Here is a 22372-nt window from a genome sequence, read left to right as displayed (position 1 = left end):
TATTCAGATCCCTGGGTCGAGGAATCGTGTTTCCATTTTTGTTCCCAGCTTGTAAATGTACATACTGATGCACATACTGTAAACAAAGTATTATCTATATGTTGAGCTCCAGTGCAAATGAGTAAGTTATGGCAGAAAACTGTAAATAAGTCAGACGCTGGAGATGAACTTTGCTGCAGACGCCCACATGTGTAGCAGCTGAATGACGATGCTGAGCAGTTCATTCATGTGTAGTAGAAATGTTATTGATTCTTGGAAATGGGAGAAACAATAAAGACCGTATCATCAACATCTGTTGTCGTTTCTTATGACGCCTGTGTGTGTGTGTGTGTGTGTGTGTGTGTGTGTGTGTGTGTGTGTGTGTGTGTGTGTGTGTGTGTGTGTGTGTGTGTGTGTGTGTGTGTGTGTGTGTGTGTGTGTGTGTGTGTGTGTGTGTGTGTGTGTGTGTGTGTGTGTGTGTGTGTGTGTGTGCGACTGAAGGAATATATTGTCGCCCATCATAGATAACGTCTTTTGATAAATCAGCCATGATTCAACTAATCTCTTTTGATCAGTTGAAGTTTGAGTGTCACAAATTTGTAGAAAGCTAAATATAAAGGTTCTATATGTATGTTTTTACTCTCTCTAAGGAGCAAACGTTAGTATTAGTAGACAGCAGATATCTGGGCCAAGTCTCCCGTTGGCTGTACGGCCTCTCGAGTCCACATGAGTCGAACATCTCTCCACACAAACAGTGTCACATTCTACAGTTGACATTTTGCACCTGTAATCCGCACCTGGATGCAAATCAATTAAAAAGCCGATAGCTGATGCATTTCGGTTTGTACCACTCCACTTGCTCACACCGAAGAAATAGCAACTCATTGAAGTCATATTATAGCTTCTGGTCTTACTCAACAATGGCTGAATGTCTTTGCCAAGCAACCATCACCACCACCACCTGCTCCCAGTAAGAAACTGTGTTTTACAAAAAGGGAACTTGCATAAACCACCTTAAATGTTTATACTGATGTACTAAGGTCCTGGATCTACTGCTATTAAAAGGCAGGATAAAAGGTGGCTGTTGTAAATCATTTGTTGACACATCCAGCACACACATCAGTAGCTGCACTAATAAATTGTAAAGCCTTTAATTCATGTAGCACACAGCGTCATCCGGTGTGTATCAACTTGTCTGAAACCAGTCAGTCCTCATTATCCTTTGTGTGGTGGTTGAAAACCTGATGTTTTTGCCAGAACCGATGACGGTTCGTCTGCACTGTTCTTCACATTCACCTGGAACAAGATCCAGGACCTCCCACATTTGGACAGTTGGCAGTTGCATGTTTTGACTGATTTAATAAGTGCTTGAATTATCAAAGAACTTCACGTTGAGGTTGTAAATGTCAACGATTTGTTTTTGTTCCTTTCGATTTCAGAATCCACCTTATTTAATTTCTTCATTTTAGCCCCTTCTGTTTGACCTCCTGTGTATTCCCCTGACATAGACATAGCCACACAATAAGAACATGTGCAAAATGCAGCCTGTCAGACATTATGAGAACCGACACAGTAATATTCATGCTAGAGGATGAATCCTAATGGTTATCCTGACCTGAGCTTAACTACTGGTTGGCCTGCCACCAAATTCTATTGGCAGATCTAGTTCCCAGAGAATGTATCCTGACTTGGGTGATCTTCTAACTTTACCTCTTGTGCAACAGTTAATTAAAGTTTATTGCACAATTCATGTTCCCCTCAGGATGAACTGTAGTTAACTCTAGCGATACGTTGATTCTAACACAGCACCACCCTCAAGTCCAGATTTTAATTTGTCCATTTCTTTGGTGTATTTCTCTTCTTTTCTTCTAAAATCCATCCTACATTAAAACCTTTAAGCTGTAAGTAGTTTTGATAAATCCTCCTCTGAGGTCAAGTCAGGTCATAGTGGTTCCTGTTAAAGACCAAAACAAATCCTGCAGACTTAAGTTTCAAACCTGTTGTCAGACGGGAGCCCGTCCTGGGATCTGCAGGATTTACCCTCAAGCCAAACATCACTCAGAGACTGTCAGCTTTGACAGCTCTTCCTGCTACAGCACCAACTTTCCCAGCTCCAAAATAAACACCCAACATTTCAGTCATCTGTCATTTGTTCTCCCATAAAAACCTTCCCCTGGTTTATATCACTTAGATGGGGGATTTTTCAGTAATTGTCTGTTATATTGCACAACATGCAGCAGGGGTTTGAAAGCCACTCGAGAGCTCGCAGTTACCACAGTGAATGAGAAACGTTTGCTTGACTTCGGGCGACAGCTTTTGCAGTGTGAGGTCGACATATTTATTATTATCAGATGCAACACACAGACTCATTAAGGTCGGTTTGGCCTTCGTCTATGTCAGCAATGCTTTTCTCTAAAAGAATTCGAGAAGAGAGATGTCAGATTTAATTTTCTCCTTCATTTTTGTAACTTCCTTTTATCAAATGCAGTCATACAGGACATCACATCCAATCATTTTTAACATGAAATTAGGTGCCACGGGTTAAAGTCTTAGGCTAGTGGGGTTAACTGTCCATGGATGTCTTGGGCCCCAGCCATCAGGATCCAGGCATATCAGAATTGAGTTACACATTAACATTGTCCACAAACACAGTACATCACACATTACATTATATCAAGACAGTATTCCGAAAGAGGATGGCCTACAAATGTCCATTGCTTAAAAGGAAAAACAAAGAGAAAAGAAAATAAATATATCTATACATTCTGCTTATCATATCAAATGGAAGTGTAGAGCAATGGGGGACCAGTTGTTTTTGAATACCTCTGTTTTCAGTTGTAATAGGGCAGTCAAGTTTTCCATCCTGTACATATCTTGAATTCTATCCTTCCATTGGGTTATTGTGGGGGGCTGTGGCTTCAGCCAGGAGGCTGCTATTACTTTATTTGCTATTAGAAGAAGGGCTCTCAGAAGTTTTGTCTGGCTATTTTCTTCAAGGTTATCAGGAAATATCCCTAAAATAAAGTGTGATGGTTCTAACGGTATGTCTATAAATAAACATGTTTTTATTTCCCTTTGTATTTTTTGCCAGTATTCTGATAACTTTGGACAGTCCCAAAATATAATTTTCTCCTTTATAATAAATAGTTTTACGGCTCAAGGTTTAGGTCCTTCCACTAATTATGCAACTAATGTAACTCTTTTCTGCAGCGCCTGCATCCCTTTGTTTCGGTTGCCCTTTGACCCTGTTTAAGTTTCATATGATCTTTGATGTGTTTTACAGTAAATGGGACTTCTCGTTAATCCTGCTTTTCATGAGTCGGGGTGTGGAATCATCGGAGCGCTCCAACAGTGTCCATCAATCAAATCAGATATATTGTGAAAAGAGATGTCATTAAACCTGTCGGAGCCTGTTTAGGTGGAGCAGCCCACTCGTCCTGTTTCAAAGCTTTGAACAAACAGATTACTGCAGAAAGTGAAAGTAACATCTGCTCTCACAAAGACTTTCACTGTTTTGTTTTTTTAACTCAACCATTTATTACTTCATCACATCATAATTAAAAACCTTGGGGTGGTTTTGGTCTCAGCTGCCGTTTGTGTCAAGGTTCGAACATAAGATTGTGCGTGTGTGCTTGTGTTTGTGCGACTGTGTGTTGCCAGTATTTAAGCAGCCAGCCCAGATTTCCTCTGCTCATTTGTTCTGCTGTCATGGATCTGAAAGTTGCCTTAGTGGCTGTTTGCCTGTTTGCTTTGGCCATCACCTGCACTGAAGGTAAGGACCCCGCTAACTTTACAAATGCCCGTCTTAAAACCAAGATTTATATGTTTATAATTCATGCTTTTAAATTTAAATTTGTATATTTTATTAGTTTCTATATTTACTTTTATTGAGATATTTAGATTTTCTGCAAAAGAAAAGTGCAGATACATGCATTTTCTCATTATGGTGCATAACAAATAAAAATGTTGCATACTGTTCTATTTATTTATTCTATTTGCTCTATATCAGTTCATTTGCTTCTTTTATTAGTGATGGTGATTATGATATTTTTAATATTATTATTATTCATCTCAGAAATAAAGAGCACCACTGTAATTGTTTTGGGGAATAGGGAAAATTATTGTGGGAGGTTGAACAGCACTGATAGCATCAAGAAACAAGTGAGATTTGTATTATTCAATTATTTATTTGTGTGTTAACACTTATACTTATATGCATATAAGATTGTGTTTCCCTTACTGTGGCTCTCAATCTCACATCGTAGCTGTCATCCCAAAATGCTGCATGAAAACAACAAAGCATGTGAACAAACATTGTCTGATGAAGGTGGAGAAGTGGTACGTTCAGCAGAGCAACGGCGCCTGTGACATCTCTGCACTGATGTAAGCAACGACGAGCTTCATTGCTTCATTTGCTTCATTGTGATCATTCATTCATATCAACATTCATACGTTACTGATCTTAGTCAAGATCTTGTCATAAACTACAGAATAACCAGATGAGCTAATAATCTGAACTGAGACTTTGAGTTAAACATACCTGCTTTTATATTTTCAATATTATCTTTAACTGAATCTTCCTTGTGGCTCCTCAGACTTTACGTGAAGGACCGGGTGAAGCCCATATGTGCTCCTCTCAAGGTGAAGAAGGTCCTGGAGAGTCTGCAGAGGAGAATAAAGAGACACAATCTGAGAGCAGCTGTATGAGTTTTTGAATGAAAAACCTTATCTAACTCTGGTGTTTTCCAGTTCTGACGGTGGTTTATCTTTTTCATCAAATACGCAAAGGGCCCTATACTGAACTGTTACTGAATTTAATCTGTATATTGTGATAAGAAATACTGACATGTAAACTGGGATGTGGAGGCTGATGTTCTGACACATTTGTACAAACACTACAAGTAAAACATGTGACACGCATGTGATGAAACTTTGTGAGGGATCTAAAACAAATACTGTAATTTAATGTGGGAAGTGAAAGTAAAATCCGCTGATCTGCCGTGACTGATCCCACTGAGAGAAAAACTGCTGCCAACAACAAATACTATAAAGATGGTTGTAAGGTTTCACTGAGCTCATTTATTTGATTTTTTCTATTTCTTTCCCAAATGAGCGAAAAGAGGTGAGAACCTGCATTTACTGTAACTGAGGAGCCATTTTGTTTGCTTGGTATTTTCCTTTTGTGTTTTCATCTAAGTATTTTACGCAAATGCATTCTTAATCCATATGGACATTTTACTCCTTTATCTGTTTGTCTGTTTTCGGGGTTCATTTACTACATTTCTGTCTATTTACTTGTGCTTTTGTTTAAATTAAAATGTTCCAGTGCTTCCTTCACCACTGGAAAAGTTAGAGGCATAATCTCTGTTGAAATGACTATGAGTTACAACTCAATACAAATGCAGGAACAATAAAGTACGAACTGGTGGAGGTGAAGATGAAAAACAAATCCAGATGTTTCCTTGTCCAATGTGAGGACTTTGCAATTCAACAGCGCCCTCTAGTGGGGTGAAAACAGACAGCAGAAATAAACAGAAACTATAACCCTACACTGATGTAAACATCCGTACAGATATTAATAATTTCACGTTATTGATTCAAGACAGATCCAGAAAAGCATTTTTTATCATAAGCAAACTCAACAAAGTGAAATGTGTCTGTAGCATATGACTGTTTTCAAGCTGAGCAGACATGTGCAGCACAGATGTTGACTCAACACACAAGAACCGGCGGTGGCATGGGGGGTGGGGGTGTGGGGGTGTGGGGGGGGGGGGGGGGGACTACAAAGAGTAGATTGGTTTCTGCCTTGGATCCTTTATTAATATTCCTCTTTTAAATAAAAGGAGTGTAGCTTGTGTGACACGTTTCAGTCATCGATGTGGATAATCAGCTGCTTGGTGTATGTGGGGTGGGGACGACGACGACGACGATGGCCTTCTTTCCCTACTATACTATACGCTGTTGCCACACACCCGAGTTAATGTACACACGACACAAGGTTGAGCACAAAGGTGGGGCAAATATATTTGTGTAGCGCTTCTCAACAGAGAGGCGATTCAAAGGGCTTCAAAGTAAAGTCATCACGAGCAATTGCAAAAACAATATCAAACAAAAGAGTAAAGAAGCGTTTAGGAATCAATTAAAATGAGTCACACTGAGAAATAAAACTCATAAAGTAATATGAGTTAAAGTTACAATGCAGTGTAAGTACAGGAGCCTCCTTTGTCCCGGTTTTCATGATTGTTACACGTTTAAATATAAGTACTATTATTGTATAAACTACATAACATTTGTAATATATGCCCATTTATCTGTAATAAAGTATTGCACATAATGGAAAATATAAATCATACAACATAAAAATACTGCATAATACATTCCAAATAATATCAATATATTAAAATAAAAAACCTCTATTGCACATGATGCAAAATACATTCCAAATATGTAATAATCAAATTTGTGTAGAATAAGGTAATGAACGTGAAGGTAAATAGATGATATCGAACGTTAAAATTCTGCAAAATTAGATTTTTAATTTTAATTAAAAGTTTTACCAACTTATTGGTGCTTTATTTTTTTAAATATTGTCCATAAATCACATTTAACTTACCTCTTAGAGAAAACATGCTTTCATTATTTTCATAGAAAAGTACTTTGAACTATATTTTTTAGATATGGCTGTTATCTACCACTGAGAGGAAACTGTAATCGCGCGGGCACCTCCCACGTGAGTACTGTTCCTTTGCGGATGTTCGTTTACAGGAAACAACTGTCTCGCAGCAGATCCACGGATCCCTCCGCCGCAGGAATAAGTGCGCAGATTTTAAACTCTATTTATTCCACAGATTGTCTCTCGTTGCTCCGCGATGCCCGACACAACTCCTCCAGACTCCGGGGAACACTCCACACTGCTCCGCTTCTCCTCCGCACTGTTTTACGCGATCAGCTCCTTTCTGATCACGGTTGTGAATAAAACTGTGTTGACCAGCTACAGGTAGGTGGCGCTCTTGCCCTTTCTTTAATGAATCAATGAGTGTGTCCTCTCACCCTGTGATCTAACGCTGGTGTGTTTGCAGGTTTCCCTCCTACATGTTTCTGGGAGTAGGTCAGGTAAGTTCTCTGGGTGTTTCCTGCTTCCTCTTTGTCTGTCACACACACACACACACGCACACACACACATCTCACCCCTGTGTCACTTTCAGATGGTCACCACTGTTGTTGTCATTTACGCTGCCAAAAAGAGCAAAACAGTCCAGTTCCAAGACTTTGACAAAAGCATTTTCATCAAAGTAAGCGTTCAGAACACGACTCATCTTCATCATTCATCCTTATTCAAATGTCATCTGTTTTCAATTTGCATTATTGTATACGCCTTTTTTTATCATTTCTCTCCAGATCTTCCCTCTTCCTCTGCTCTACGTCGGGAATCAAATAACAGGACTGGCCAGCACCCAGAAGCTCAGGTTTAACCAGTTGGTTCTAATTATGGTAGATTCTGATCTTTAAAGTTTCTTGTCCTGCAAACTCCTAACAAAACATTGTTGTCTTTTACAGTTTGCCCATGTTCACAGTATTACGGAAATTCACCATATTGATGACAATGATCCTGGAAGTGTATATACTAAGGTAACAGTTTTTCTTATATTGCAGTTTAAGCCTTGAAAGACCTGTTTGGATTTGCATTCTTACAGGAGATGTAAAGTTAAATAAGAGTTCCTGATGGGGGGAAGGGAAACAGATCACCAAACATAACAGCAAATAAGGAAAACACAACAATAAATTCCAAAGCATTACGACAGATTAAAAATTACAAAAATATTACAATAAACAATGGGGAAACACAAAACACAATTTCTTCCTTTTGAAAAGATGGACAGTGCGTCTGTGCAATCATCAAGGAGCCTTGGTGATACCTTCCCTATCTGCCATTGTGTTCGATTTGTTATTGTGTTTCTTTTAATTGTCGTGTTTTACAATTTGCACTTCAGGACCACCGTAAAGTGCTGATAAGTGTCCTTCAGTACTTTGACAGGTGCCATTTTACGAATCACTGAACGGGTCTTTAGGGCTGAAGGGGTCTGGGGGTCCAGGGTCAGAACCTTAACTAACAAGAGACAAAAATCCACCACAAAAAAGAGTAAAAATGACAGAAAAACCAACACAAAACTACTACAAAGACGTCTCCTTATCTGTGTTTTACATGTCTCTGCCAAGGGCTCGATTGTCTTGTAATCCATCCATCCTCATGAGTCTCCAATTTCCCCTTTTGTTTTCAGAAAAACGTTTCCCAGACGTCTTGTTTTCAGTGTTGTGACCATAGTTGTTGGTGCCATGATTGCTGCGAGGTACGCATGTTGTAGTTGGACTTGTTGCTGAAGAACTGAACTAAGTGCGGACAGAAGCTTACAGCTGCACCTTTCCTTTCTCCTCCAGCTCCGACCTGGCCTTCGATGTTAGAGCCTACACCTTCATCCTGCTCAATGACGCCTTCACCGCCAGCAGCAGTGTGTACACCAAGCAGAAACTTGGCGTGGAGGTAAACGATCGGTAGAAATACAACAGTTAAATGTCAGCGTGGATGTGGTTGATTCCTTCAATGAGAAAAGATGTGATGTCCCAACAGGTTACACTTGCTTTGTAGATTAGTTGCATTGAGTGAGCACATTATTCTGTTTATAGTATCAAATATTAACTTAGACCAGTCATTCCCAAAGTGTGGGCCGCGGCCCCCTGGTTTGCCATGAAGCAGCAACACCAGCCCTCCTCATCAGGGGAGTTACAGGTGACACAATGTCACTTCACGCGATATATGATTCAATATCAAGTATATCGAGATAAACTCGAGGTGTCAGAATAGAGGAATTCCAGTGTTAATGTCAGTTTATGGACATGTGACAGCGAGCAGTTTGGAGGGGGGGGGCTTAAACGCCTTAAGTATATTTGGTTAAGCCTCAAGTGTGTTTGTCCTCTCCTGGATATTCTTGTTGTGCTCTGTTATACAAACAGTAAGAATATATATTTAACAATACCCTATTTGCACATTTTTTTACATTGGTTGCTTTGCAAATTGTTACGCTTAAATGTGGATGTTATTGGATTTGCACTGCATATGCCTGCGTTCATATACAATTACTTTTTGCTATCAAATTAAATGATTCTAGTCCTGTGTGTGGATCATATAGTTGTGATTTAAGGTGTGGGTGGGCCGCACATATTTTTCAGTTTTCAAATTGGGCTGTGGCATTCCTAAATTTGGGAATGGCTGTCTTAGACAATTAGATGAAACCCACCTTTTTTATGCCTCCCCCTACGTTGGATCAGGGATGCATCTTGTCTGCCACCTTGTGGCTGGCGTAGGTAAAGGTCATCAATCCCTCCTCAGCATGGGCCAAACTGAAAAGTCACGTACATGTTGAATACATTTCCTTATACATGGTCACTGTCATTTAAGGTTGTTCTCATCACACTGATGCATGTTCCTGTGTTCATTTTTCCCATATGTTTGATTTTAATTCGTTATTTTATGCTGTAAAAACAGAGGGGAAAATCATCTTTGACAGTTGAGACTGAGATAAAATACTTTGTGAACGTTGCTCCATCCGTCCGATGCTAAGTCGCTAAATGCGATGGCAGCATCCATATCTGGGATATCTTGGCTTCATTTTTTAATGGTGGAAGGAAATAGAGACGTCTCGGCCATCTTTATATACAGTCTGTGGTACATGCATGCAGAGGTGTAGTGGCCTTCAGGGATGCTAGGACGAATCTCAGAGGGCTGCCGCATATGTCAAAAAAATCCATAAAGTTTTACCTGCTCAGTCTGTGTCTTTATCGGCCCTCACAGCGTCTCGCTGGACAGTCACATAAAGTTGGTTTAAGTTCATGAACTAACCCTCATTGATTTTGGTCACATTATAACTGATGTTTTCTCTCTTTTTTTTATTCAGGGTCTCGGGAAGTACGGTGTCTTATTTTACAACGCACTCCTCCTTGTTATCCCCACTGTCCTGTTCAGTGCCTTGACGGGAGATTTACAGATGGTACATTTACCAAGTAATACAACATATTCTGTCTGGGTGTGTTTGTGCTTTGCCTGTCTGACCGACTTCTATGTTTTGATCCTCAGGCCGTCACATTTGAGGGCTGGTTTAATAGCACATTTGTTTTTTGTTTCCTCTTGTCCTGCATCATGGGGTATGTCACCTTGTTTCAGTGCAAAATGTTCATATTGATATTAATACAAGATCCATCCTACTTACATTATTGCCTAGGTCGACCCCGTTTCCTAAAACTCCCCTCTCTTTTTTTCCAGGTTTGTGCTGATGTATTCCATAGTCCTGTGCAGTTATTATAACTCTGCACTTACTACCTCAGTCGTTGGAGCAATAAAGGTGAGAACACACTGATGATAAACATGATGATAAACAATAGGAAGGAGGAATTATTTGTCAAAATGGGCTTTTTTTTAATTTCATAAATCCACACCTACTTCTAAATCTGCACCAGTGGCTAAATACGTTTTTCTGGCTTTTTATTTTTACTCTACTTCTTTTTACTTTTCCGTTTATTTGTACTTTTTGAAATTTTTTGCTTTCAAACATAAAACTGTACGAAAATGTAATAAATCTATTGTCACTTTTTATCTGTGCAGAATGTTGCAGTAGCCTACATTGGCATATTTGTGGGTGGAGACTACCTCTTCTCTTGGACTAACTTCATAGGCCTCAGCATTTGGTAAAAAATACAATTTGTCCAGTTTCATTTTCGATTTTTTATTTCTTTATTTAATTTATAATAATATGAAACATTTTGTTTAGTCATTGTAACATTTTGTTACAATTCTTAACAGAGTAGTTGATGTTACCATGTGTGAACATTACTTAGAACATTTATAGTTCTTGTTTCGTCAGAGCAGCACTGACACTAAATCCAATCCATGCTCAGATATATAAGTAAATTAATGTTTTTAAATATGACTCAAAGTCAAATGTGCCTGTTGTTTATGCTATAACAGGGATTTTTCAGCTAAGTATTTTCAAATGTGTCCTGGTTTTATTCCATGGCCCATCATCTAATTGCTTTTGCCTCTTGTTTGCAGTATGTCAGGTGGACTCGCCTACTCCTTTATCACCTTTAGCACCAAATCGTCTCAAGTGAAAGCAGAAGTGAAACAGTCGGGGACGGTCATCACACTAGATCCAAAAGGGAGGGGAGCCACCATCTTCTAAATGAATGATGTTTGAGCATTCACCACTTGGTGGCATTGTTCTGCTTCATATTGGAGCATAATATTGCTTCCACACTTTGATCAACCTTCGTTATGTATATTAGATTTTCATCATGTTTATTACACATTAATTACTGAGCCAGTTCGGGTGGGCTGGGGGTGTGGGAAGAAACTGTCGAATTAGGGGGAAGATCTGGTTGAAGGGGGAATCTGTATTATAATTTAATTATTTATTTATTTTGTAAATTGTGACACAAGGCATTTTTCAACATTTTTGTAAAGTTCTCAGGAAATGATGTAAAAAACAGAATCTGAATGTTATTTATGACTGTTTTTTTCATATGATGCTGATTATCAGACTACATCCTGTTACGTTGTTTTATTTCATTTTATTCTTATTTGTAAAGCACTTTGAAGCGTGCCATATAAATAGTATATTATGATTATTTTGTTAATACCATGAGACCTAGATGAACACATATAGGACAGTTTGGCCTTGGTGGAGATCATCATGTCACTCAGGGCCACTCAAGTTTTTATATTTATTTAAGCTAAATAAATATATTTCTCTGGAAACATGACTCTTGATATCTATTTGATTCCACTACACAAATAAACTGACATGGAGAGCATTGAACTTCTGGGTCAACTTCGGTGAATGTTTATTGAAAACCAACAATTTATAGAACAATGTGGACAGTCAGAGAAATCTGTGTAAAATATCTACCAAGCGAAGCAGGATCACTCTATACATGTCACAAACATGGAAACTTGTCAGGAGGATGTTAGCAGAAACTAAGAGTTCAACTTCAAAGCTCTCTGTAAATTGTGCACACTCAATATTCTAACAAACACGTCGTGTATATATTAAATGCCATAATCTTCTCGAACCACAAAATAGACTACGGGTTAGAAATGCTTCAAAATATACTATGACTGGGTACAATAAATCATTTGGCGTTTTGATTATCAACAATTTACAAATTTGCCTTCCAGTTTCACTGTAACTGTACGAGGGTCATTTTTAAAAAATCGAAAGAAAATAAAATGAAAAACTGATTCAAACATCACAACTGGTGACAGGTTTCCTCCCAACAACCAGCGGCGGGGCCGTAATGAGAGGCATCATACAGTGTTGAAGGATGTAGTGTTGCATTAGAAGACAAAAAGGATAAACAGCACTACATGAATCAGTTCATGAAAAAGCGGGCGCCACTTTCCTGGACACGTACAACAGATCTAATCTTCAGTGCATTGCAAGCTTAATCCAAGACTAAGTAAGTGCTTCATTCAAAAGAAATCAGTGTGATCTCCGAATGTACTTGATTGGGTTGTTTTGATGAAGTTGGAGGATTTCCCTTCATGCATCGAATGATTATAGAGCGTTTTCGAACATATGAACAAAATGTGAGCCATAAAAAGAAAAAATATATATATACGGTCAAATAAATACCTCATAATTTAACTTTGAAATGAGATGAAATGGGTTCACCAAACACTTCAATGATTCTGAATCATAATTGATCTGCCACCTTTTAATATAAAAGGCGACTGACATCCATTATTGAACATCTGCTGTCTGGTTGGAAAACGAGTTTTGGCCACTGCAGGTGGTTTACACACACACTTCTTGTATCTGCGAGGAAACGGTTGTTAAAATGGAAATAAGCTTGTTCGTTAAAATAACACTTTTTGTAGAATAATAATCAGCTCGATCTAGAAAGTAGTAAGTAGGCAGTCGGATGCAAAACGTAAGCGTTTGAATTGTTGCCTGAGCAGACCTGTGGATTAGGCTTGCAATGATCACTTCTCGTTCACATATAAAAAATTACCACGTCACATGGTCTTTATAAAGATGGACAACATGACCACTCCCCAAAAGTGAATCCAGATCTTTCTAAAAGCCCCCTGGTGGTTGACTCCGCTACAGGTCCTAAAGCCAACATGTTCCATGTTAGCAGATGGGACAGGTCGTTTTGTCAAAGATTGTTTGGCATTTTAGGTCGTTTTTAATCGTACTGATTGTTCAAGTGCTTTTGGGAGATTCCGCGAGTGGGAAGTGAAGACCTGTCGTCCATCTTTTTCGCCCTTATAGTCGCTCCACTGACTTATTTTGAATCTCCTTTTCTCAGCCGTCGCTAACCACATTGTTAGAGAGTAAATGAACCAGTGAGGCTAAAACGATCTGAAGTTCTACTTATGAAACCTGGGAGCACGGCGAGAAGTTGTCAGAATGCAACTTTAACACGATCCTAAGTTTGACCACACCCTGTATTCTTCTGTCCGTCTGAGCTTACTCCATATACACATCATTCATACACACTCTCTTGCACTCATAATATACTTAAAAAAACTCGTTACCATCAAAGTGCAAACAAAACCAATTAAAAAGATAACAGGTTCTCTTTCTTTGCCTGTAGAAGACAAGAAGAAAGAAAGACATTCTTCATATAGTCAAATCTACAATTATAGCAGCCTAAAGGAATAAAATGTAAGATGAATAAGGTGCTTTAGCTTGTGCCTTCCTGGTGCTGTGAGGTGGGGGGGGGGGGGGATTACATGATGCTGTGCATAAAACTGATCTCAGGCTAACTCTTCCTCCAAGTCTGGTTTCACCTCTTGATAGAACTAAACTAGTCTTTGATCTGCGTTTATGAACGATTTCTTTTTTTTTCAGCTACAGCACGCTTTGCAGGAAGACGGGTTGGGAAGGGGAGGGAAAGGGGAGTCCAGAACCAGGAGGTGGGCGGGGGGGTGTTCAGGGAGACAGGTTGTTGGCCAGCTCGATGAGTGCCAGAGCGCCGTGGAGACGCTCCCGTTGCTCCTGGCGGCGTTGCTTGGCGGCTCCACCCTGGCTCGCCTTCTCCTCCTCCACAGCCTCCTCCTCTTCCTCGTTCTCGTTCTCTTCGTCCGACTGGAGGAACTCCATGGGATCCTGCTGCTCCTGGTCCTCCGCCATCCCCTTGCCCTGCGGCTTCACCTTGGTGGTCGTGGGGGCACGCTGCTCGCGGGTTCGCCAGTACCTAGGAAGGACAGAGAACATTAACTTAACATATAAACAACATGCCTTCTGAAACCGTGGCTCAGTTCACCTGTTCACAGTGTATGCAGTCCTGTGCAGTCACTTACTTAGCCAGCCACTCTGCCACAGCCTTGTTATCCACAGACTGGGCCTTCCCCTGACCCTCCTTTGGCTCCTCCCTCTTCAGACGGGAGAACGGATGCTTGGGGCAGTGACGGTTTGCATGAGTGAACCGATTGGCACATCCTGCGGAGAGGGCAGCAGGTGTGAAAGAGAGCAATGAGCCATTAAATGACGTAAAGCATGACCTTTCTGTGGTTTACTGCCATCATAAATACAGAGTTATATATTAACATTGTAACAATGGATTTGTGTTTTTGAAGGGAAAGTGATAACAGAGAATAAGTTCCACAAATTCCACTGTTGATTTGCATCTAGTTCAGTTAAACTGTGTTTCTCAGGTACTTTCCAAACTCAGTCGGTTTAAATTTTAAACAGTAAAATTCACTGAGTCATGTTTATTATCATTGGAAAGTACCTTAAAAGTGAAAGACCCTTAAAGTTCCACTTTGAGTAAATAATACTTTATGTAGCTTCTCTTTTTTTTACCTTTATCTGAGCAGACAAAGGGCTTTTCCCCGGTGTGCAGGCGCTGGTGTGTCTTCAGCTGACCACTCTGGACAAACGCCTTCCCACAGTTAGGGTAGTCACAGAGATACGGCCTCTCTCCTGGGGGAGCAAACAGGAGGTTGTTATGGTAACAGCACTGTAATGTCAAGCAGGTCTGTACACATGCACTAAACATTTAATACATCACCACTACACCCTTAACATGTAGGATGAGGATATTCCTCTTCCTGCTCAACATACTACTAACATCTCCTTTGACATTTTCCTTTTTACACCAATGTTCCTTATAATAAGCCGACCACATGATACCTTTGTCTGAGATCTACAGCTGCCTTGTGTCTCTCTCTCTCTCACCTGTGTGTGTCCTCTTATGGGCCTGTAGAGACTTCTCTCTGGGAAACACTCGGTTGCAGATGTTGCAGCGGATGCGGCTGGACGAGGTCTCGCCCTCGTTGATCAGCTCGCGGACAGTGTCGGCGCGTGGACGACCTCTGCGGATACCATCCTGAGCACAGAAATACACACAATGACTTAATTAAACCCTTAAAAACACTTTGTTCCTATCGGTCAGGACAGCAGCAGACCCAGCACATTTGGAAGACTTAATATTGTAAAGTAAACCTACAGTATAAAAAGAGCTCAGAGAGATGATACGTACTGACACATAATACTACTTGTATCATTTATATATGTGGTTTCATTACACATTTGATACAATGTAACACACTATCAGTCACTGTCTCATTGTGAGGTGTCACGTGTTACACTGTGGCACGTTTGTTCATTCTCATTCATTCACATCCGGTACACTTTTGGCGCGCTGATCGACGTCATGAGCAGCTGCTCCAGAACCCGGAAGAGACTGGGGTTTAAAATCCACCGTGTCACACCCTAATGCGCGGGCGTTTTTTTAAATGACTCACCGTTTCAGCCATATTGAGCAAAACACATCACTTCAGCAGCTCAAATAGCCTCATCCTAAAAAATGTATTCTGCTTTTCTGTTATATCAATATAGGTGATTCGGTTTAGGATGTATTGGAGAGACCCTCACGAATGCTCTCTCTCTCTCCCTCTATCTCTATAGACATAATGTAACTATTATAATGTTGTTAAAAGTTGAAGCAGTTGTTACACGTGTATTACAGTGTTGTCATGCACCTCAAACAACACGATTGTGACCGAACCCATTTAAAGCTGCTCAGTGTGATGTCACACCCACACACACACTGGACAATGAGGGGACACACCGCTCTTTGATCACTTCCGAGGACCTTGTTTACAGGTTGTTTACCTTGATCTGCTCCGGGGACTGGGCCGTGTCCCCCCCCTCTCCGGGGGTCTGGGTGCTGGTGGGGGACGAAGCTCCGCTCAGCGACCCCGGGCTCAGACTCACGTTGTGGGCGTTCTCCCCCCACTTCCACGGGTACACCATGAAGTCGCTGAAGCCGGGGCTGGTGGGCGTCCTCGACTCCGCTGTCCGGGGCTTGATCGGGGTGGTGGTCTTGATCACGGACACCAGCACTCGTTTGGGCGAGTCCTCGCAGAAGACAGGCTGCTTGTTGTCGGCCATCGTGTCCAAGAATCAGCAAAGAGTCACCACGAGTTAAAAAAGTAGAATAATCACCAAAAACAATAAAGGTCTTAAATATGGCGACTTCTCAATCCGGGGTGAAAACGTCCTTCATTTCCAGGAGGAGTCCTCGAGAAGCCTGTGATGATCAGATGCTCCTCAGCAGAAGCAGAGAGGATCGATCATGACTGTAAGTTTCCTTCATCTGCTCTGAAATGTGCCGGATCCCGCGTTGCAAAAGCGCGCCCGAGAGCCCCGCCGACCAATCCGCTGCGAGGATCCCATGCCACGTGTTTGGAGGCGCGACAGCCAACCAATGACAGCGGCCGTCTTCCCTCCGTGCAGAAAAGACCGTGAAACCATCAGCGTGCTTGTGATTGGTCGAGACGTTTTGGACCAATGGGATTTGAACATTCAACGCGGGCTCTCGCACACTGACGTGAAGGCTGGCCAATGAGGACACGCGGAGGGCGTGTTCACCCGCGGGGGAGCCAATGGGAGCACAGGGCGGGTGATTTCATCCCGCGGACGAGCAGATGGTCCGTTCCCGCGCTGAGGAGTCTGTTTATGTTATTAGATTTTTTTTATGCTCAATTTAAAGGGAAGGAAACGGTGGCTCAGAGGCGCCAAAGTTACGTAATCACCACAGGGAGGAACAATGGACGGACTGTGTGACTTCAGACAAGAAACAGAAACCGTGTTTGAAAGATTATACATATATTGAATTAGTTTACAGCCTCTGATATGGTTATTCTATTCAGTGTTATATTTAATTCATTTACGAGTCAAGATCAAAGACACTGGAAATATGTCAGATCAAGAGACGTGTCAAACAGTGAATACAAGTTAATTTGACAGTTTTTTATAAATTGTTGATCCAAATGCAATTCACCATTTAGTTTTAAGTTTCATGACTTTGTGGACGTGAGATGAAACAGCTTTACTTTGGATAGAACAGGTCAAAGGTAATTTCTTATTTAAGACCACATTCAGTTTCACTATCACAACAGTTTTTCTCTTCTCAGAGTAGAGCAGACTCAAGACATTAAAAAGAAACGGCATTCAGGAAGAATTAAAGTGATCTGTTTATTCATGTGGGTTCCAGGGGGAGGGAATCCAGATACACTCTCAAAGGTGAAACAGTAAAATACCGTTCAAATATCATTCATCCAAGCAGAAGCAAAAGGAGAAACTATAACAAAAACATAATGCTGGAAGGCTGGTGCTATGAGACTAGTGGTAAACAGAGGAAAACATAATAACAAGATTAAGAGTGGAGCACATTAGATTAGAAGAAATATAATTCTATTTGGTGAATTACCTCTCTTGTCTGTCAAACAGATGACGTATTAGGTCAGTGCTTAAAGTACAAAAGTATGTTTCAGGAAGAGAGGCAGTATGAAGGCATGGATTACAAGGATCAAGTATTAACATAATCTCCGTCATGGACAGTTAGGGAGTTGTAACAGTTTAGTAGTTTTTTTGAGAGGACCTAGATTAATTATTACAGTTTTTATTTGGTTCTATAAGGTAAATGATCCACGCTAAAGGATAATCAGTGCACTTTGATGTTGGCTGCCACCATAAAAAAAGGACTTAGGGTAATTTAGAAAAAACACAATTCAACCCAATCTTTCCTGTATTGCATGTAGATCCATCTGAGCAGTAAATGTTGTGCTTCTACAAACATTTATAATAAAAGAAAAGCTATCTTTCTACACAGGCTGTTATTCAGAACTTCAGAATGTATGATGTCATCTATTGGCGCTTTCTCGTCCAATGGGAAAAGGAGCCCATGTGAATAAAGTGTGTAGTCATAGGGTCCTGTGAGTGGTTCCAGTTCTTCGCTGCCATGCAACAGAAGCCTTTCTGTTGTTTTTTATGTGACTGCCTCATTGCCTGTGCTCTCTCTCTCTCTCTCTCTCTCTCTCTCTCTCTCTCTCTCTCTCTCTCTCTCTCTCTCTCTCTCACTTTAGCGCTCTCTCTCTCTCACACACTAACCTTAAAAATAAACTTCAATAGAATGTATTGAATCTTGTTCTGGTTTAATGTGAATCGTCCGGATCAATTTGAATATATTCTTCTCATATTTTATAATAAACAAAATTTGTTTACAATATTTACACGTCATGCTGAATATGACTATTTTGGTAAGCAATGCAAACACAGTCCCCCAACGTCCCTTTATGTTGACACAGTAGGTTGGCATTTTCTATGCTGACCACTAGATGGGGCTAAGTTGCATTGTGAAAAATATATCCTGACTCATCCAGCTAGTGAGTGACACAGATCAAATCAGATCTGAGGTATGTTAATGTAATTTCACATTCAGAATACATACATCTGTGTATACAATGCAAAAGATATATATGGATTCATGAGCTTATTTTTTAAATAAATGTTATAACTTCATGTTGTTTTCTTAATTTGCGTTCCTCTCAGGTACTGTACGAAGAGCTTAAATGACCTTAAACGAAAGATAGCTAGCCACCAGATATAAGTACTCACGTGATATTGGCTAATACCAAATTAGCCAAACCTCTGATGAATATATGCATTTGTCCAGATTATGTTTTCATCATAGACTTTAAATTTTAATAAACTAAAAGTAACTGGACCGCAGCAGAGAATAACGCACCTTGATTGGCCGAGGACTTGAACACTGATTGGTTAACAGCCTGTTGATGAGCAGGGGGCGTGTTTTCGCTTGCCTCCACACGTGCAAACGTTTGAAATAGAGGCCTCCGCGCTTGATGCTCCGCTGGATTCTGGAGTTTTCTCACAGCTGCACGTTCACACACCGAGAGAAGAAGAGGAGGCTGGAGTCTGAACTCATGTCTTCCTCTCTCATGTCTTCCTCTCTCCCCGGAGACACGCTGGCTCACATGCAGCCGGACGCCTACGGGTGCGTGGTGGCGAACCGGTTCGGGGAACTCCTGGACGACGACGCGGACCCGTTCGACATGATGCGAGCAGTGGAGAAGGAGAAGAAGAATAAGCAGGAGGATGAGAAGAAAGGCAAGCAGAAGAAACCCGGCCAGAAGGAGTCTCAGAAGGACAGGAGGGTCCCTAGAGCTCCGGGGCTGCAGGACCCAGCTCCAGGTGAGCTCCACACCGCACCACACACCGGGTCCGGACGGCTCAGGTGCCCGCTGCTGGGGCTTCATGACCGGGCACCTGAGCCCGGAGAGGCCGGTGTGCACGTGTCTGGGTGATGGTTCCCAGCACATTCAAAGCTGTTTGTACAAGTATGAATATACTCTACAAACACAAGCTAATACAGATTGTGAGGTTGCATGCAGTTTCCATTTTGCAGAAGAGCTTTAAAATAGTCACCAGCACACTGAATATTTTTCTCTATTTTAAATCTTTTAAACTTTAATGATCCCACACTGGATAATTCATTTTCCAGCAGCAAGGTATCAAGCACATAACGAACTATTCATGATAAAATCAGAACAAAACTGTACAAATATATAAAAAACACAAATTATACCGCTGTACAGGCTGCATGAGCTGGTTTTAGCAGCTCCCAGTGGAGGAGGAAAAAGCCACCTGAGGATTCAACTTGTTGGAGAATTGTAGATTGTAATATGTGAACTTTACTACCTCCACCGAAAAGAGATCCAAATAGAAATCCAGAATCTCAATGTGGTTTCATTAGGGGCCCATTGCATGAGTTTGCACTCTACAAAGTACAGTTCCAGTTGATAATTGGTCCCATTTCCAACAAAGGAAGTATTTTGACTATTTGCTGGACCAGACACGTCATTATCTTAAATTGTCGTATAGTTCATTAGCCATTAGGGGGGGAGTGATAAGACACCACAGTTGAATATCACATTGACTTTACTTTGTGTCCTCAGTCCAAAAGCAGCAGCAGCAACAGGCTCGTCCTGGACCAGTGGCGGAGACCCGGGAGGACCGAGAGGAGGCTCAGAGGGGCATGAAGAGAGGTGTTGCTGGGGAGCGCAGGGCCAACCAGGAGGAGAGGCCACAGGAGTATTCCATCGCACAGTAGGTGTAACTTTTCATACAAGAACAGATCTTGCATATCAGTAAGAGACAGTGCAGAGGACACACAGCCGGTGACAATGTCTTAGGCAATACTCCACCAGCTGGTTGGGACGTTTAGGAGCTGAGTTTTGAATCTGGTTTCCCTCAGGCCTTCCTCTTATGCAGACTCTGACCTCAGGGGCCGAGGAGGGCCCAGAGGCAGGAGAGGAGCACGAGGTGGAGGAAACACAAGGAACCTAGACAACTTCAACCTGAGGGGCAAGAGAGAATATGATCGACACAATGGAACGTAAGCATTGTTCAGGCTGCCCAGTTAAAAAGCTCACGCTCCCTCACTGTGTTTTAATGACTGATCTAACGCTTGTTGCAGAGGAATATCTCCTGAGGAAAAGAGGGGAGGCAGAGGACCCTGGAACTGGGGCTGTGCTGAAGAGGCCACAAGGTCGGAGAACTTTTAAAACATGGAAATTACAGCTTTTACACTCTGAACACAGTACAGACATGTAACTGTTTCTCTGTGTCCCTTATTTTGTAGTGAACTGATGGAGGTGTCATCTGATGCTCCAGTCAAAGCAGAGGAGGCCCAAATGACTGTGGATGAAAATCCGAATCCGTGAGTAATGCACATAAACATCTTTTAAAGTTGACACGTCATCAGTTCACCTGTTGAATATATAATTTTTTTGTAAATTATAAGGTTTGTTAATGAAAAGTACAAGACATCTGCTGGATTCCTATTTTGTATTTCAGATACATTTGTTGCTTATGATAAGTGTTTTCAAAATGGATTCAACCCTCTGTTTGCAATTTAACCCAATTATTAAAGGGCAACGGAAGAGGAGGATGGAGAGATGGTGGTCCAAGTTGCCATGGAGATGACCCTGGACGAGTGGAAGGCCATGCAGGAGATAAGTCGTCCCAAGGTGGAGTTTAATATACGCAAAACTGAGAACAAGATTCCCTCCAAAGCCAAAGTCATCCACCAGTCAAAGCACCTGGAGGTGAGGATGTAAAAAACTTAATAGAACCCACTCACAGGAAAGACGAGCCGTGACTTCAAGCTCATCCTTCTGTGATGTAGCTTCCAAACCAATCCTTCAGAAATGACTTTGAATCCCACTTTACATATTGAGTTTAGCTCTACATGTCACGTTCAACCAAGTTTCCGACTATGTTGGCGTTTGCCTCCAATCTTCAGAACCTCAAGTCCTCCCCTGTGGAGGAGATGGAGGATGAAGGCAACTTCCTCCGTCGGTCTGTGAATGACATCACCTCTCTTCTGGACATCAACTTCGGGAGTCTTGGCCGGCCCTGCCGTGGGGGGCGAGGAAGAGGAGCTCGAGGTGGCATGACCAATCGCCCAGAGAGACCTAAACCGATACTGGAGAAGGTATGCTCTCAACTAATGTGTCGGGATGGAACAGATTACACTATAAAGTCTCTAAAGATGTTAAACGTGTTTTGATATTTACTTTTCCTATTTTATATATTAGCAGACTGATTGCTGGTGGTTTAAACAGTAAAACCTGGTGAACTTGTCTCCCACTGTTGGATACTAAACCAAAATAATAGGAACTGTGTGACGATCTCGAGTTGTTAATGTCTGCTCTCGTGTCAGGAGGATGGTCTGGCTCCTAACCCGGACGACCCAGAAGACTTCCCTGCTCTTCCAACCGGAAGATAACTGAACACACTTGTCTTCATTCAACTCCTGTGGGGAAGAATCTGTTGCACTTCCCAACACTGTTTTCAAGTCCCCGCTGTTCTTAAGGTTTGGGGTTCTATTGCACTATTGAAGAGTTTGACTCTTGGAGAATAAATAATATGGCAAGTTTATCTAGGACCTGTTTGAAGTGTTTTTTTTTTTTTTTTTATCCACTACACTGAAACTACTTGAGCGGGGAATGTTAAGAAGTCTGAGT

The 22372-nt window shown here is 41.3% G+C and overlaps 4 protein-coding genes across 4 annotated transcripts; 3 read left to right on the top strand and 1 right to left on the bottom strand.

Annotated features, from left to right (window-relative positions):
• The first annotated feature begins 3678 nt into the window (after nt 1-3678).
• On the top strand, nt 3679-5239 carry ccl27a (chemokine (C-C motif) ligand 27a). Its single transcript, XM_061072288.1, has 3 exons — nt 3679-3751; nt 4245-4362; nt 4575-5239. Exons 1-3 carry the CDS (start codon nt 3688-3690, stop codon nt 4684-4686), a joined length of 294 nt encoding a protein of 97 aa, XP_060928271.1. The 5' UTR covers nt 3679-3687; the 3' UTR covers nt 4687-5239.
• A 1510-nt stretch (nt 5240-6749) lies between these two features.
• On the top strand, nt 6750-11563 carry slc35d2 (solute carrier family 35 member D2). Its single transcript, XM_061071696.1, has 12 exons — nt 6750-6976; nt 7059-7092; nt 7185-7271; nt 7378-7445; nt 7537-7608; nt 8259-8327; nt 8416-8518; nt 9930-10022; nt 10109-10176; nt 10295-10373; nt 10634-10716; nt 11081-11563. Exons 1-12 carry the CDS (start codon nt 6849-6851, stop codon nt 11208-11210), a joined length of 1014 nt encoding a protein of 337 aa, XP_060927679.1. The 5' UTR covers nt 6750-6848; the 3' UTR covers nt 11211-11563.
• A 2297-nt stretch (nt 11564-13860) lies between these two features.
• znf367 (zinc finger protein 367) lies at nt 13861-16628 on the bottom strand. The gene is made up of 5 exons (XM_061072257.1): nt 16155-16628; nt 15216-15366; nt 14841-14960; nt 14339-14477; nt 13861-14232 (listed from the first exon to the last, which is right to left on the bottom strand). Exons 1-5 carry the CDS (start codon nt 16431-16433, stop codon nt 13968-13970), a joined length of 954 nt encoding a protein of 317 aa, XP_060928240.1. The 5' UTR covers nt 16434-16628; the 3' UTR covers nt 13861-13967.
• A 2690-nt stretch (nt 16629-19318) lies between these two features.
• LOC133002502 (intracellular hyaluronan-binding protein 4-like) lies at nt 19319-22134 on the top strand. Its single transcript, XM_061072332.1, has 8 exons — nt 19319-19535; nt 20300-20450; nt 20599-20739; nt 20821-20892; nt 20986-21063; nt 21277-21451; nt 21649-21840; nt 22069-22134. Exons 1-8 carry the CDS (start codon nt 19319-19321, stop codon nt 22132-22134), a joined length of 1092 nt encoding a protein of 363 aa, XP_060928315.1.
• Nucleotides 22135-22372: the final 238 nt, after the last annotated feature.

Source organism: Limanda limanda, chromosome 5, assembly GCF_963576545.1.
Source record: "Limanda limanda chromosome 5, fLimLim1.1, whole genome shotgun sequence".
Classification (NCBI taxonomy): domain Eukaryota; kingdom Metazoa; phylum Chordata; class Actinopteri; order Pleuronectiformes; family Pleuronectidae; genus Limanda; species Limanda limanda.
This window is presented reverse-complemented; position numbering and strand designations above follow the sequence as displayed.

What these genes read in the sequence shown, in the direction of transcription:
- ccl27a (XM_061072288.1), top strand. Translation starts at nt 3,688, where the DNA reads ATGGATCTGAAAGTTGCCTTAGTGGCTGTTTGCCTGTTTGCTTTGGCC. An exon ending in GGCCATCACCTGCACTGAAG is followed by an intron (nt 3,752 to 4,244) that starts GTAAGGACCCCG and finishes CTCACATCGTAG; the next exon opens with CTGTCATCCCAAAATGCTGC. An exon ending in TGTGACATCTCTGCACTGAT is followed by an intron (nt 4,363 to 4,574) that starts GTAAGCAACGAC and finishes GTGGCTCCTCAG; the next exon opens with ACTTTACGTGAAGGACCGGG.
- slc35d2 (XM_061071696.1), top strand. Translation starts at nt 6,849, where the DNA reads ATGCCCGACACAACTCCTCCAGACTCCGGGGAACACTCCACACTGCTC. An exon ending in GCCAGCACCCAGAAGCTCAG is followed by an intron (nt 7,446 to 7,536) that starts GTTTAACCAGTT and finishes TGTCTTTTACAG; the next exon opens with TTTGCCCATGTTCACAGTAT. An exon ending in CTGGAAGTGTATATACTAAG is followed by an intron (nt 7,609 to 8,258) that starts GTAACAGTTTTT and finishes TTTTGTTTTCAG; the next exon opens with AAAAACGTTTCCCAGACGTC.
- znf367 (XM_061072257.1), bottom strand. Translation starts at nt 16,433, where the DNA reads ATGGCCGACAACAAGCAGCCTGTCTTCTGCGAGGACTCGCCCAAACGA. An exon ending in AGTCCCCGGAGCAGATCAAG is followed by an intron (nt 15,367 to 16,154) that starts GTAAACAACCTG and finishes TTCTGTGCTCAG; the next exon opens with GATGGTATCCGCAGAGGTCG. An exon ending in CCATAAGAGGACACACACAG is followed by an intron (nt 14,961 to 15,215) that starts GTGAGAGAGAGA and finishes TTGCTCCCCCAG; the next exon opens with GAGAGAGGCCGTATCTCTGT.
- LOC133002502 (XM_061072332.1), top strand. Translation starts at nt 19,319, where the DNA reads ATGCAGCCGGACGCCTACGGGTGCGTGGTGGCGAACCGGTTCGGGGAA. An exon ending in TGTGCTGAAGAGGCCACAAG is followed by an intron (nt 20,893 to 20,985) that starts GTCGGAGAACTT and finishes CTTATTTTGTAG; the next exon opens with TGAACTGATGGAGGTGTCAT. An exon ending in GTGGATGAAAATCCGAATCC is followed by an intron (nt 21,064 to 21,276) that starts GTGAGTAATGCA and finishes CAATTATTAAAG; the next exon opens with GGCAACGGAAGAGGAGGATG.